This window comes from Melanerpes formicivorus, unplaced genomic scaffold (assembly GCF_026170545.1).
Source record: "Melanerpes formicivorus ecotype bairdi unplaced genomic scaffold, bMelFor1.0.p_v2 SCAF_19, whole genome shotgun sequence".
NCBI lineage: Eukaryota > Metazoa > Chordata > Aves > Piciformes > Picidae > Melanerpes > Melanerpes formicivorus.
In genome coordinates, this window is record NW_027142371.1 from 2,696,987 (window position 1) to 2,710,108 (window position 13,122).

General features: G+C 45.5%; 1 protein-coding gene across 10 annotated transcripts in view; it reads right to left on the bottom strand.

Moving 5' to 3' along the window:
* Positions 1–13,122, bottom strand: part of ZMYND8 (zinc finger MYND-type containing 8) — a 66,877-nt gene that overhangs the window by 8,269 nt on the left and 45,486 nt on the right. For all 10 annotated transcript variants that reach the window (XM_068149826.1, XM_068149818.1, XM_068149825.1 and 7 more), the window contains 6 exons: positions 10,622–10,762; positions 8,696–8,848; positions 7,380–7,883; positions 5,824–6,198; positions 3,714–3,904; positions 2,223–2,303 (listed from right to left, as the gene is read on the bottom strand). In XM_068149826.1, the coding sequence (XP_068005927.1) occupies positions 2,223–2,303; positions 3,714–3,904; positions 5,824–6,198; positions 7,380–7,883; positions 8,696–8,848; positions 10,622–10,762 (1,445 nt within the window). The remainder of the gene's footprint in view (positions 1–2,222; positions 2,304–3,713; positions 3,905–5,823; positions 6,199–7,379; positions 7,884–8,695; positions 8,849–10,621; positions 10,763–13,122) is intronic.

The following is a 13,122-nucleotide window of genomic DNA, read 5'->3' on the forward strand; positions in this document are numbered from 1 at the left end:
AGCTGAGTAGAGGGGGAGAATCACCTCCCTGGCCCTGCTGGCCACATTTCTCTTGATGCAGCCCAGGATCTGATTGGCTTTGTGGGCTGCAAGTGCACATTGAGAGCTCATGTTGAGCTTCTCCTCCACCAGCATCCCCAAGTCTCTCTCCTCAGGGCTGCTTTCCAGCCAGTCACTGCCCAGCCTGGATTTGTGCCTGGGATTGCCTCGACCCAGATGCAGGACCCTGCCCTTGCTCTTGTTGAACCTCATGAGGTTGGCTTGTGCCCACCTCTCCAGCCTGTCCAGGTCCCTCTGGATGGCCTCCCTTCCCTCCAGCGTGTCTGCTGGGGGCATTATTATGGCATTTCATTTCATTTCTCTTCTCCTAACCTAGGTGAGGCTTAGGAAAGCAAGTTTTCCATTCCCTATGGACTGGGAATACAAATATCACTGCTCAAAATCCTGACTCCCTTAGCTTGGTTGGAACAAGCAACCAAACCCTCATATTCTCCCTGCGTTTGGTCACACTCAGGACTTGCTTTGCACTGCTCGGTCTGCTTTTTCCAAGTTTAAAGAGAACACTTCAAAGGCACCAGGTGCTAACTCTGGAGGCAATTAGAGCCATGCACAGCATTTCATGAAAAACACAAGAAGTAAGAAGTCTAAAAAGCTGTGGCCAGAATCATATAGAACAGAACAGAATTAACCAGGTTGGAAAAGACCTTTGAGATCATCGAGGCCAACCTATCACCCAACACCACCTAATCAACTAAACCATGGCACCAAGCACCCCATCCAGTCTCTTCCTAAACACCTCCAGTGATGGTGGTGTATCTGGACCAAGCTACTGCACCAGAAGTAAAGTAAAATCTTGTTCCTCTGGTGGCCAAATCCATGCAAAAGAATCACTGCACTTTTTATTTTAAACAAGGTGATGCAAAGTGAAACCTGACAGCAGCTTTAAGGACCTGGCTTGATGGCTCACTGCTTCTCTTGGAGAGCCCACCACACATCTGTGCAGGGGAATGGAATAGAATAGAATAGACCAGACCAGATTGGAAGAGACCTTCAAGATCATCATGTCCAACCCATCAACCAATCCAACACCACCTAAACAACTAAACCATGGCACCAAGCACCCCATCAAGTCTCCTCCTGAGCACCTCCAACGACAGTGACTCCACCACCTCCCCAGGCAGCCCATTCCAATGGGCAATCACTCTCTCTGTATAGAACTTCTTCCTAACATCCAACCTAAACCTCCCCTGGCGCAGCCTGAGACTGTGTCCTCTTTTTCTGCTTCTGATTGCCTGGGAGAAGAGACCAACCCCCACCTGGCTACAACCTCCCTTCAGGTAGTTGTAGAGAGCAATAAGGTCACCCCTGAGTCTCCTCTTCTCCAGGCTAAGCAACCCCAGCTCCCTCAGCCTCTCCTCACAGGGCTGTGTTCCAAACCCCTCACCAACTTTGTTGCCCTTCTCTGGACACACTCCAGCAAGTCAACCTCCTTCCTAAACTGAGGGGCCCAGAACTGGACACAGGACTCGAGGTGTGGCCTAACCAGTGCAGTATACAGGAGCACAGTGACCTCCCTGCTCCTGCTGGCCACACTGTTCCTGATGCAGGCCAGGATGCCATTGGCCCTCTTGGCTGCCTGGGCACACTGCAGGCTCATGTTCAGCCTACCATCGACCAGTACCCCCAAGTCCCTCTCTGCCTGGCCGCTCTCCAGCCACTCTGACCCCAGCCTGTAGCTCTGCATGGGGTTGTTGTGGCCAATGTGCAGAACCTGGCACTTGGATGTGTTCATTCTCATGCCCTTGGACTCTGCCCATCTGTCCAGCCTGTCGAGGTCCCTCTGCAGAGCCTCTCTACCCTCCAGCAGATCAACTCCTGCCCCCAGCTTGGTGTCACCCGCAAATTTACTGATGATGGACTCAATGCCCTCATCCAGATCATCAATAAAGATGTTAAAGAGGATGGGGCCCAGCACTGATCCTTGGGGCACACCACTAGTGCCTGGCTGCCAGCTGGATGTGGCACCATTCACCACCACTCTCTAGGCTCAACCTCCAGCCAGTTCCTAACCCAACACAGTGTGCTCCTGTCCAAGCCACTTTCCTGCACCACCTCTAAAGCAGTACAGAACCAGGAGCTCCAGCAGGTACAGCTCTGTGCTGCTACTACACAGGGATGCTCAAATACAGGCCAGCATTACTGAACTTGTATTTTGCACTAACCTCAGCTATGGTACTTCCAGTGGTATTTTTGGAGAGATCATTATATATTTCAGTCATGGTTCCTTTGATGGCATCCATCATCTGGAAAAGAAATAAAAACATATTCTTCACTTTCACTTCCTTTCAACCACCCTGCTGGGGACTTACATCACTATGAACAGTGCCCCATAGCTCTGTGTACGTATCTGGGGCTGCTTTTAGGGGACTGTTTAGGTGGCAGAACACCACACCTTTGAACTGGGCTCTGATTTTTAAGTGTGCTGAACTGGTGAACTGTTTGCTTGACTTGCTACCTTTCCAAGAAACTATCACTGATAGAGGAAGTATATAGATATAAAATATATAACCAGATGTTTGGGGAAGAAACTCAATGCAAAACAAAATAAACAGAAGTAAATTGCTAACCACTGCCAGTCCCAACAAGCCCACATGGCTGAGTGAGAACACTGGAAGATGACAGTCAAGGTTAATCACACAACGTTAAGAGGTTGGAAGGGACCTCTGGAGATCATTTAGTCAACCCCCATGCCAGAGCAGGGTCACCCAGAGCAGGCTGCACAGGATGGCATCCAAGCAAGTTTTGAATGACTCCAGAGATGGAGACTCCACCACCTCTCTGGGCAGCCTGTTCCAGTTCTCTGCCATCCTCAAAATAAAGAAGATCCTCTTCATGTTTAGATGGAACTTCCTATGCTCAGGTTTATGCCCAAGTCCCTCAGCCTTTCTTCTTAAGACAGATGTTCTAGTCCCCTGACCCTCTTTGTAGCCTCTCCTATATCTTCTCAAGCAGTTCCTTCTTTCTCTTGAGCTGGGGGCCCAGAACTGGACACACTCCTCCAGATGAGGTCTCACCAGGGCAAAGGGGGGAAGAGAACCTCCCCTGGCCATGCTCTTCTTGATTCTGGTGCTTCTAATGCTCAGGTACCAAACTTCATTTATTTATACAGTATTCACCTTGATTTTTTCACTTTAAAGATCTAAGAGAGATATGAAAAGCTGATGTCCCATCCCTCACTGTCACTGTCATGACACAGGTACTGTATCTCATCTTCTCTGTCATAACCTAGCTTTGGTTTAAGACATGAACACACACTGGATGACCAGTTACCATCTGCTGAAGCCATCCAGTGGTTACAACAGAAGGGTCTTTCTGTCCTACTGGCCACAGCTGAAGCAACATGAATGTCTGCTGTCAATATGGAGCTGAGAGGCTGTCTACACCTTCAGGGGAAAACACAGAAAGTGGTCTGTGTATGGTAAGGTAAACAAACAGCAGCCATGGGGCCTGGAGCCTCTGCACACACACTCAAGCATGGAATGGCAGCACTCAGCCAGCTCTAGAAGGATGGCTCGGCACCCTCACCAAAACCTAGCTGGTCCTTCCTAGTGGAAGGAATGGGGCACATGTGACAACCTGCAAAGGAAGTCAGGTCAGGATGTGAAATGTCAAAATGCTCAAGTTCACTTGCAAACCCCTGCTCAGGAACTTACTTTGCTAGTGTATTTAGCAATGTCTGCAGCCACATCAGCTGAAGCTGTTGCAATGGGCAAGTCTGTGTTAAGTGAGGAAGAAAGGGTACTTGCAGATCCAGAACTGGTAACCATAGAAATGGGCTGAGTACTTGTAACCAAGGTTATAGTGGATGTGGAAGTGCTCTGGGTGATCTCTTTTTGCTGCACAGCTAAGAAAAGAGAACATACAGCAGATCAATCACAGGAACAATGCTCAAAACAGGCAAACTTCTAACTGTAATGTCTGACTTCAGTGTGTGCACCTGACCAGCTCAGAGACTCAATGATCCATACACTGGTGCCATTTAACCAAGGAACTGCACAGTGCCCAGCCACTGAACTTGTACAGAACTGTCAGGCTTCAAGACAATGAAGCAAACACAGCTATGAAACTTATTACTTTAGACTGGCTAATGCAAATGTCTCCTCAGCTCTGCAATCCTCCTGTTTTGGGACTCTTTCATCCCACTTCCTAACCTCTCAGTCTTGAGAGCTCCCAACTGATACCACACACATCAGCAGAAGTCAGACTCTGTGACATCCTCATTTGCCATATTTCTGAGGTGCATTCCTGAATTTCTTCTCTTTTTGCTCTGCAGCAAGGCTTAAGGAGCCACTGCTGCAGAAAGCCTCCCCCAGGGAATGCTACTCCCATACTTTTGTTATGAATGCTGCTGATTTTTAGTGGTGTTGTGACATGTTTAATATACATGTATCCAGATAGACATTAGTCTTTGGTTGGCTGCACAGCAAGGAATGTCACATCAAAGCAAGGAAGTTATTCACAGTGTTAAACAGGATATGAAAAGTCTTCCCATCTTCCCTCAGTATTTCAACTAATGTCAAACAGTGGGCAACTCAACAAGGAGAGCACAAATCAAAGTGCAGAGACCATCACCTCTTCATCTGCTTTAAGGACTTTAAAATGTGATGGTTTTAGGGTAGCTCTTTTCAGCCTCTTTGTAATGAGTCATATTGTAACAGATGCCTGCACTGCCAACAGCCTCAGAACAGGAATTACTGAAATAAAAAAGCCATTCATGTTTATCTCCATGTAGCCCAGTTTTGTTTGTGCCAATTCAGTAAATAAGAAACAGAATTTGTGTAATCTTGCTCTATTTTAGAAGCTGGTATCTGAGATGGAACACTGCTGTGATGTGCTCAACAGTAAACATCTTGATCAAACCAACCCCTAAACTGAACAGTTCAGGTTCAGCTCATATGATGGTGCTGTCACATTCAAGTCTGAGTCTCTTAAAACACTTCTTAGATGGCAGTCACAAAAGCAGTTTGGGACTAGGGGAATGTGCCTCTGGTAAAGAGATGCATGTGAGCCACAACCTAAACCTCTCTTCTGTATGGAGTCACCAGCTTGGCAGCAGTGTTAGCAGAAGGGAGCATCTATCCCTCAGGCACACCAGGGAACAGTCCAGCTTATTAACTTCACATCACAAATGAAGTGAGACTTGAAGTTGCTGCTCTGTGAAGTGAAGCCACAGAAGGAGGGGCTTATACCACCATATGCCTACTACTAGCAAAACCTCTAAGGAATAGGACAGCAAAAGAACAGTTGTAAAAACATGGTAAAATGCCATGGCTGTTTGCTCAGCAAACTGATATCAAAGCTTTGCTACAGAGATTTCAAAGATCAGTGTAGCCTGCGTCACTTCACTGTTGGTCAAGTTACACCCTATGAAAAACCTTCAGAACAGCCTCTTGTCAGGATAAAATGGGTCCAGTTTGGAGATGTGACAGTGGGAACCATGCAGCTGGGACAGTTAATAGCTTTATCATTTAATCCAGAAAAGAATTCAGTTTACTCTCCCAAATCTGTGATGGCTAAGGATGGCAACACTATATCTACACACAAGGTTTTTGTCATTAAAAGAAGGAGACAGGACTCCAAATACACACCACAAGGAGAAGGTTTGCTGAGCAAGTTGCTGTATTCTAAAGTCACTTATCAGAGCAGAACTACACTTTGAGATTTGTTTACATGGAAGAACTCCTGGTTGGGCAGTCTTGGAGCACTGGGATCACTACTGGGGAATTATGGCATCACAGGTACAGTGAGTTACAAAGTGTATACCTTTAACTGCTTGTCTTGTCTGGTATCTCGTCCCTTGAGAGGACTGAGGTTGCTGTGACTGAGCCTGCTGGCTCTGCTGCTGCTGCTGCTGTCTCTGCACCTTCTGCATGTGCCATTTCTGGGAGGATGTCTGAAACTTGTTGGAGGAATTCCACACCACCCGCTGCACGGCAGGGGCAGTTTCCTTGGGCAGCAGAGGCCTCTGCTTTTTCACAGGGCTGCCAGTGGCTGCAGCTGGAGCACTAACAGTGGAAGCAGCGCTGGTTGTTGCTGTCACACCAGCTGGTGGAGTCTGGGCTGCAGAGCGGGTAAGGACTGGAGTTTCTGGTAGAGGCTGGGTGCTGGCACTAGAGGAAGGTGGAGTTTTACCTACAACTAAACAAACATAAAATGTAATGCCAGCTTGTCACCACCACACCTGTTCCATAACTACCCATCTAACTTTTGGAAGGGCCACACACACCTGCCAGGTTACTTTGAATTATTTTCTTCAAGGCAGTTGGTATTCTACAAGTCAACTCATCTCATGAAGCTGGTGGCAATTCCAAAGCACCAGTCACTGAGCAAAGCAAAACAAAAAGTCTAAGAGCCAGAAGAAACAGCCTGACCTCCCTGAGAAAACATGGGAGGGGCCAGCATGTTTTAGGATGTTTCTAGCCTGGGCAAGGACTGAAGGAACAGCACACCAAACTTGTCAGGCTGGCACTGACAAGCAAGCACCATCTGTATTTAAGGTATCCATGCCTGCTTCCAGGTTTTAGAGCTCACTGTTCCACTTATCAGATCAATTCAGGAACTGGAGAATTCCTTCAAAGCCATGGCTAGGAAAAAAATGACTGAAAGAGAAGGCTGCTGCACTGCCTGGCTTCTGATGGGGGGAAACACCTCCAGAGATGCATGCACCAGATCTCTTCTCTGGACAGAGGCATTTTAAGATCTCACAGCTACAAAAAAGTTAGATGAAGAATAAAGTATTGTTCACTCAGTGAAATTTGGGGTTCTATTTCATTTTGTCCAAAGGCTACCACACAGAACAAGATTAGCAAAAGCCCTTTCCTCACTGAGACTCCTTTCCTCTTCTAGCATGACAGAGAAACCAGGACAATATCCAGAGCCAAGCCATGTGATGTAGCTGCTGCTCTGATCATTACTGAGAGCCTTTACCCAGGCTCTGAGGGGACCTAATGCAATCTGTACGTTTGCCAAGTTCCAACTTATTCTCTACCTGCAGCTTTGGGAGACCTATGGAAGTGTAAAGATTCAACTGGAAGCCATTAACAACTGCCCAACAAATCCTGCATTTGTCACAGAACAGAAATGGGGCTGGTCAAAGCCCTGTGCTGCTGCAAAAAGCCCTCCATGACCCTGTATTTTATTTAAACCAGAAGCTGTAAGGGGGAACAAAAACTTCTTTCACAGTCGCCAAGAACGAGAAACCATTCCTGAAAAAATGGGTTCAGCACAGATATTTTTATCTTACTGCAAAACCAGAGATGAGAACTCTGGCTTGGAGAAGAGAGCAGAAGGCAGAAAGGAAGGGAAGCATTTCACCCTACCGTCTTGTTTGGGAGGAGGCTCTTTAGATTCTTTCTTGCTCTTCCTTCCTTCACGGGCACAATGATCATCGCCCAGGTCGATGACAAGTTCACTCTCAGAATCAGAGTCCAGTCCTAGATGCACAGTTGGAGAGTCTGTTTCATCTTTCCCTTTCAGTTTTTCTTTTGCTGGATGCTGCAAACCTTTTGCCTTTTCACAGAAGTCTTTCTCAGGGTCTGTGAGTGCCTTCTCCTTGACTGCATCATCAGTTTTCTCCACTTCTGGACTTGTGCTTTTAAGTTCCTCCTTGTCTTCATTCTGTGCTGGGGGTTTAGGTTTTTTTTTCAAGCTCAAGGATTCTTTGTCACTTCTGGCACCTTCCTTGTCCTCTCCATCCTCTTGATCATTCTTTGATTTCTGATCCTCATCACTATATTCACTGTCACTGGTGTCAGACTTCTCAGAATCTTCAGAGTCACTGTGTTCTACTGCAGTATAAACAGCTTCAGATATTTCATTTATTCCTAATTGTGGGGAGGAAAGTACATTCCATGCTGACATCAGACTGACAGTACCAATACAAGTACTCTACATATGCTGGAATGAAGTGTACAGATACCATCATCCTAGCTGTCAGCCCCGCAGTGCTCTAGCTCAACCCCAGATCTCTAACAATTACCTTCTACATATTCCAGTTCATATTTGTGTCTCATTCAGTGGCCCTCCTTTCACTGGGGTTTTTACCACTGCCTGCAAGCTCTTTTGTTTGACTCAGGACCCAGTGCTGCCAAACACAGTAAGGAATTATTTGTAAACACAAGAAACCACCTTGCAGTCAGTAACACTCTTCAGCTGCTCAGTAATTCACATGCATGTCTGCAGAATCCAGTTTAGACTGCACATATCTAGGGAGGAGAAAATCCCACTTTTTAACCATCCAGAACCTCTTTACTTGAGCACCAGCCAACACTGAGCTTTCTACCAGCATTCAGCTCCTGTGTGACTGGCTATACTCATTTGTGCAACTGCCCTAAGTTAGGTACAATCCATCAGTTTTTTCAGTCTACAAAGCAAATACTAGGAGTAGGATCCTGTCACACTGCCTACATCACCACAGCAGAAAAACAGATTCAAAGATGAAAGCTTGCTGCCAAAACTGAAACCATCTAGTCTGGTTGGATTTTAAATGAGACAGGTTCAGTCCATTCTACCTGCTTAAAGAGTTCAAATACCCACTCCTCATTGTAATGCACCAAGTATTTCAGGTTTTACTATGCAAAAACTTTTTAAGCTCCAAGTCAAGATTTCCTCAAGTGCAGCCTTCAGTCACACTCACCAAGCTGTGCTTTACAGCTCTCTATTGTCTTGTCAAGGTTAAGCTGGAACCTACTGCGGATCTGTCGCTTTGGGGAGATGAGCTGCACAGGAGTGGTTTGCTGCTGGACTGACTCACTCAGCTCCTTCAGATCCATCTCAGCTTTGCTACGATCTAGAGAAGGAACAAAAAAAAGACTAAGAGAGATGTTTTGCAAAAAGAAAAGCGATCCCTGTGCAGATGAGAGAGATTTTACTGACTAACAACGGAAACAATCTGAAACATTTCACTTTACTGCGAGCATTGGGTTCGTCCTTGCTGACACCAAGCACTTCACAGGAATTTCTTATGGGGACCTTTCCTCCATCACAGTGAAATTATCAACAAATCATCATTCAAGCCTGGAAGCTGCCTGCCAGCACTATTCTTTGCCAGGAGTGCTGAGATTCTAAGGCACTAAACCTGTCTGGTTTCCTTACTGCTGAACTGGAAGCCAGTCTGAGTCCAGCCAGCGCTCTGCTCAAGGTATGTCGCTGTCTTTCTTTCTGGACTTCCACTTTTGTTTTTCTTCCAGAGAAAAGCTTTGCTCACACTATGTATGACAGCAAGACACATTATGTAAGACAGTAAGTCACACCTGGAAACCACAGGAAGCACAGATGACTATGATTCCTTTAACCAAAGAGTGAAAGTCGCCTAGAGCTGCAAGAGTAACTGATACACCCCCTACAAGCACACTGGCTCTTCCTTCAAAGTACTGTGCATGGGCCACAGGGTCAGAGTTTTTAACTACACTCTTCAGTCAAAACATTCTCTGCTCCAGCTGATATTGCCTATCTGGAGCCCAAACAGCTGCAGACTACTTGCTTCTTACTGTTTTTCCAAATGCACTGTCACCTCAGATAGGCAACAAACAGCAGCAGAATTAATTCTGTCATTACTTCCACACAAACAGCTCAACACACTCAAAAATACTCTTGTGAGCTTGTACCCAGAAGCAGAGTATCTGTAACATGCTGGAAACAGGAATTCAGCATTTTTGCTCAAGTTCCCCTAAAATGTTTGGCTAACCCAAAAGGGCAGAATCCTGTTTCTCTATCTAATATCACAGTATCAGTCAGGGTTGGAAGGGACCACAAGGATCATCTAGTTCCAACCCCCCTGCCATGGGCAGGGACACACCACACTAGATCAGGCTGGCCAGAGCCTTGTCTAGCCTGGTCTTAAACACCTCCAGGGACGGCACCCCAGCCACCTCCCTGGGCAGCCCATTCCAGGGCTTCACCACTCTCATGGTGAAGAACTTCCTCCTCAGATATCACATGGAGGTAAAAAGTAGCCAGAACTGAATCAGAATACTCCCAAGAATAAACCATGCCTGAGGAAACTGATTTACATCTGTTTGGCCATCAGAGCTATTTTAGCAACTTTACACTTGCTTATTTCATCTTTTAAAGCAACACAATCCCAAAATGTACTCCCAGGGAGTTTCAAGACATCTGCTAATTCCTTTCATCCATCTGTCTCCCTAAAGAATGGCCAGTGAGGAGGTGATGTGAATGCAGTGAGGAAGCAGCAGCCCTAATAACTCCTAAACCCTAGAGACCCCAAGAAAGCCTTGCAGGCAATTCACTTGATAGACCTGAGGGTGAAGAGCAGCAATGCCCATCCAATTACAACCTTGAGAAACATTCATCTGTACAATTCAGCTAATAAAAACCAAACCATTTTCTAACTACTTCATTCTGTCAAGGAGAAAAAAGGTAACAGGAACTCTGAATTAGGAAACAGAAGAGAACAGCCTCTGTGATGAAACAGTAACTGCACACGTGCCTCATTTCAAGCCCTTCAGTCAGCACCACACACACACAAGTTTGATCACCTCATGTTGCATTGACACCACTGTCATTTATGCAGCAATAACAGCAGGAGGTTTTCAAGACTAACCAAGATTAAGATTCAGAATGCTTCCTGGTGTGGAGGTCCTTTCTTGCTTAGCAGAAATTGGTGTTGATGCTTGAGGAGAGAAAGGTTTGGGACTGCCTGACAAGCTCCCTGCTTGACCTGTTCGCGTTGGTGCTGGAGAAGCTGAAAAAAACACCACAAAATCAATAAAGGCAGATTCAAGTCAATCACAATAAAGCTCTATTCACTGGGACAAACCAGCTTTTAAGCCTACACAAGCAGAGAAAGTGGCTGTCTTCATAAATTAAAACAGATATAACACAATGTTGAAATGATTAACTATTTCTTTAATAAAGGAATAATAAAACTTAACACAGTTTAATAAAGAAATAAATCATTAAGGAAAATAATGTCCTTGCAGCTACACAGGTAGGTCAGAGGTGGGTCTACCCTCAATTCCAGTCTGTTTGCAGTGACAGAAAGTTTCTAGCTTTCAAGGTTTGGTTATTTGAGCTGATCCAGACACTCTCAAGTGGTGTATGTTTTAACTCATGAATAAGCAGACATAAACTCAAACATTTACTCCATTTTCTGGCTACATTGACACAGAATTAAAAGCACAAATCATAGTTAAGAGAGTAAGTTAAAGTTAAGTAAGCTGGAGATCAGTGTCCAAATGTCTCTGAGAAAATAATAGAATTTTCTGGGGTTTATAAAGGTTAAGTAAAATCCTCTGCTCTGAGCCTTTTGTTCTCCAGAAAATAAGGCTTCAAATCCAAACTTAGGGGAACAGCCAAACAGTCTAGCAAAGGGAGGCATCTGCAGGCCTTTACCTAAGCAAAAGGATTCATTTTCATCAGCAAAAGACTCATTTCTGTCTTTTAAATCTCTGCCTAATGCTCTCAATATCTTCTTAAACTCACTGCTGGACACTTTCCTCCCCAGTACATCCAGGACTGTCCACATCTTTGCAGACTGCTCATGGGCAGCACTATGTGCTGCTTCAGGAGCTGTTCCCATTTTCTACATTACCTGCACACTGTTATCATTCAACCTACACAACAAAGGCATCCAAATCTAAACATCTCTGTCTCAGTCCAGTGCACTCAAACTTCCTGAATTTTGTTTTACAGCAAAGAAATAATTTGATTTGCTTTTGCACTGAAGCACAGACTCCAGGAACAGGACAGCACAATTTGTACATGAAGGAAACCATACAAAAGTTTGCATTTGACAGGGAGGCTGCCAGGTGGGAGATGGAATATTCCAGTTTAACTGCTGCTAGGGGCAGCCCAGTATTTCTACACACTACGACACAGGACAGTAAAGCCTGAGGAAAAGAAAAGTCAGAACTCCCCAGAACTGCTGTGAAAATCAAGAATGCAGAGCACCAGGATAACATCTCTCCTCTTCTAGCTTTACCTGACAAAGCAGCTGGTATGGCAGTTCCCATCATTATCTTCACTACTCTGAAGAACTCAGCATGTGGTACAATAGAAGCTCTGTATTTCAAGCCACAAAGCAGCAGCTTTTAGCTACACCTTGGGCATAAAGGCTGTGCACACACAGACACACCATCATTTATGTACTAAATGACTCCTCCTGACACGTGACTCTACTGAAAAATCCCAGCATTGTCAGAGCTTTATAGTCATGCAGTTACTTTGTCACCACGTTCTGCAGATGGACAGGACCACATCACAAGACACTTCTGTACCCATAGGTAGTTTCACAGCCTAGTCTTTATGGGCTGGAAAGAGTAAGATCAGTAATAAATGGCGCTGTATCTAACAGCTGTAAGGGAACACAAAGACATCCTGTCACCAAACCCAAAGCTTTAAAACACATTAATTCATTTACTGCATCTTTTTGTTCAGAGAGCAATGAACTTTCTTTTATGGATGAGAAGAACCAAGATAAAGTAGATTGCCTGAGTGCCACAAGATTAGATGGCATCTGACTACACTGGAAGTCACAGAAGTCCAAATTTTGTGTGTTCCTTTTTACTATGGAACTGGAATTTTACCATGTTTTAGCTACCCAGCTAGCAACACCATAAATTAACTCCCAGAGCTGCCAACCACAATTCCAACTCATGTACTTATACCAGTCACAGAATGGGTTGGGCTGGAAGGGACCTCCAAAGGTCATCCAATGCAGTCCCCACCCTGCAGTCAGCACAGACATCCTCCACTAGAGTAGCTTGCTCAGAGCTTTGTCCAGCCTCACCTTGAGTATCTCCAAGAGATGGGGCATCAACTCCCTCCCTGGGCAACCTGTTACAGTGTGTTCCAGCACCCTAATGGTGCAGAACTTGTTCCTCACATCCAATCTAAATCTGCTCTTCTCTCATTTCAAAGCACTGCCCCTCACCCTGTCACTGCAGGCCTTTGCAAACAGTCCCTCTGAAGCCTTCTTGTAGCTCCCTTCAGGTACTGGAAGGCTGCTCTAAGGTCTGCCTGGAGCCTTCCCTTCTCCAGGCTGAACAACCCCAGATCCCTCAGACTTGTCCTTAAAGGTGAGGTGTTCCAGTGCAATGCTTC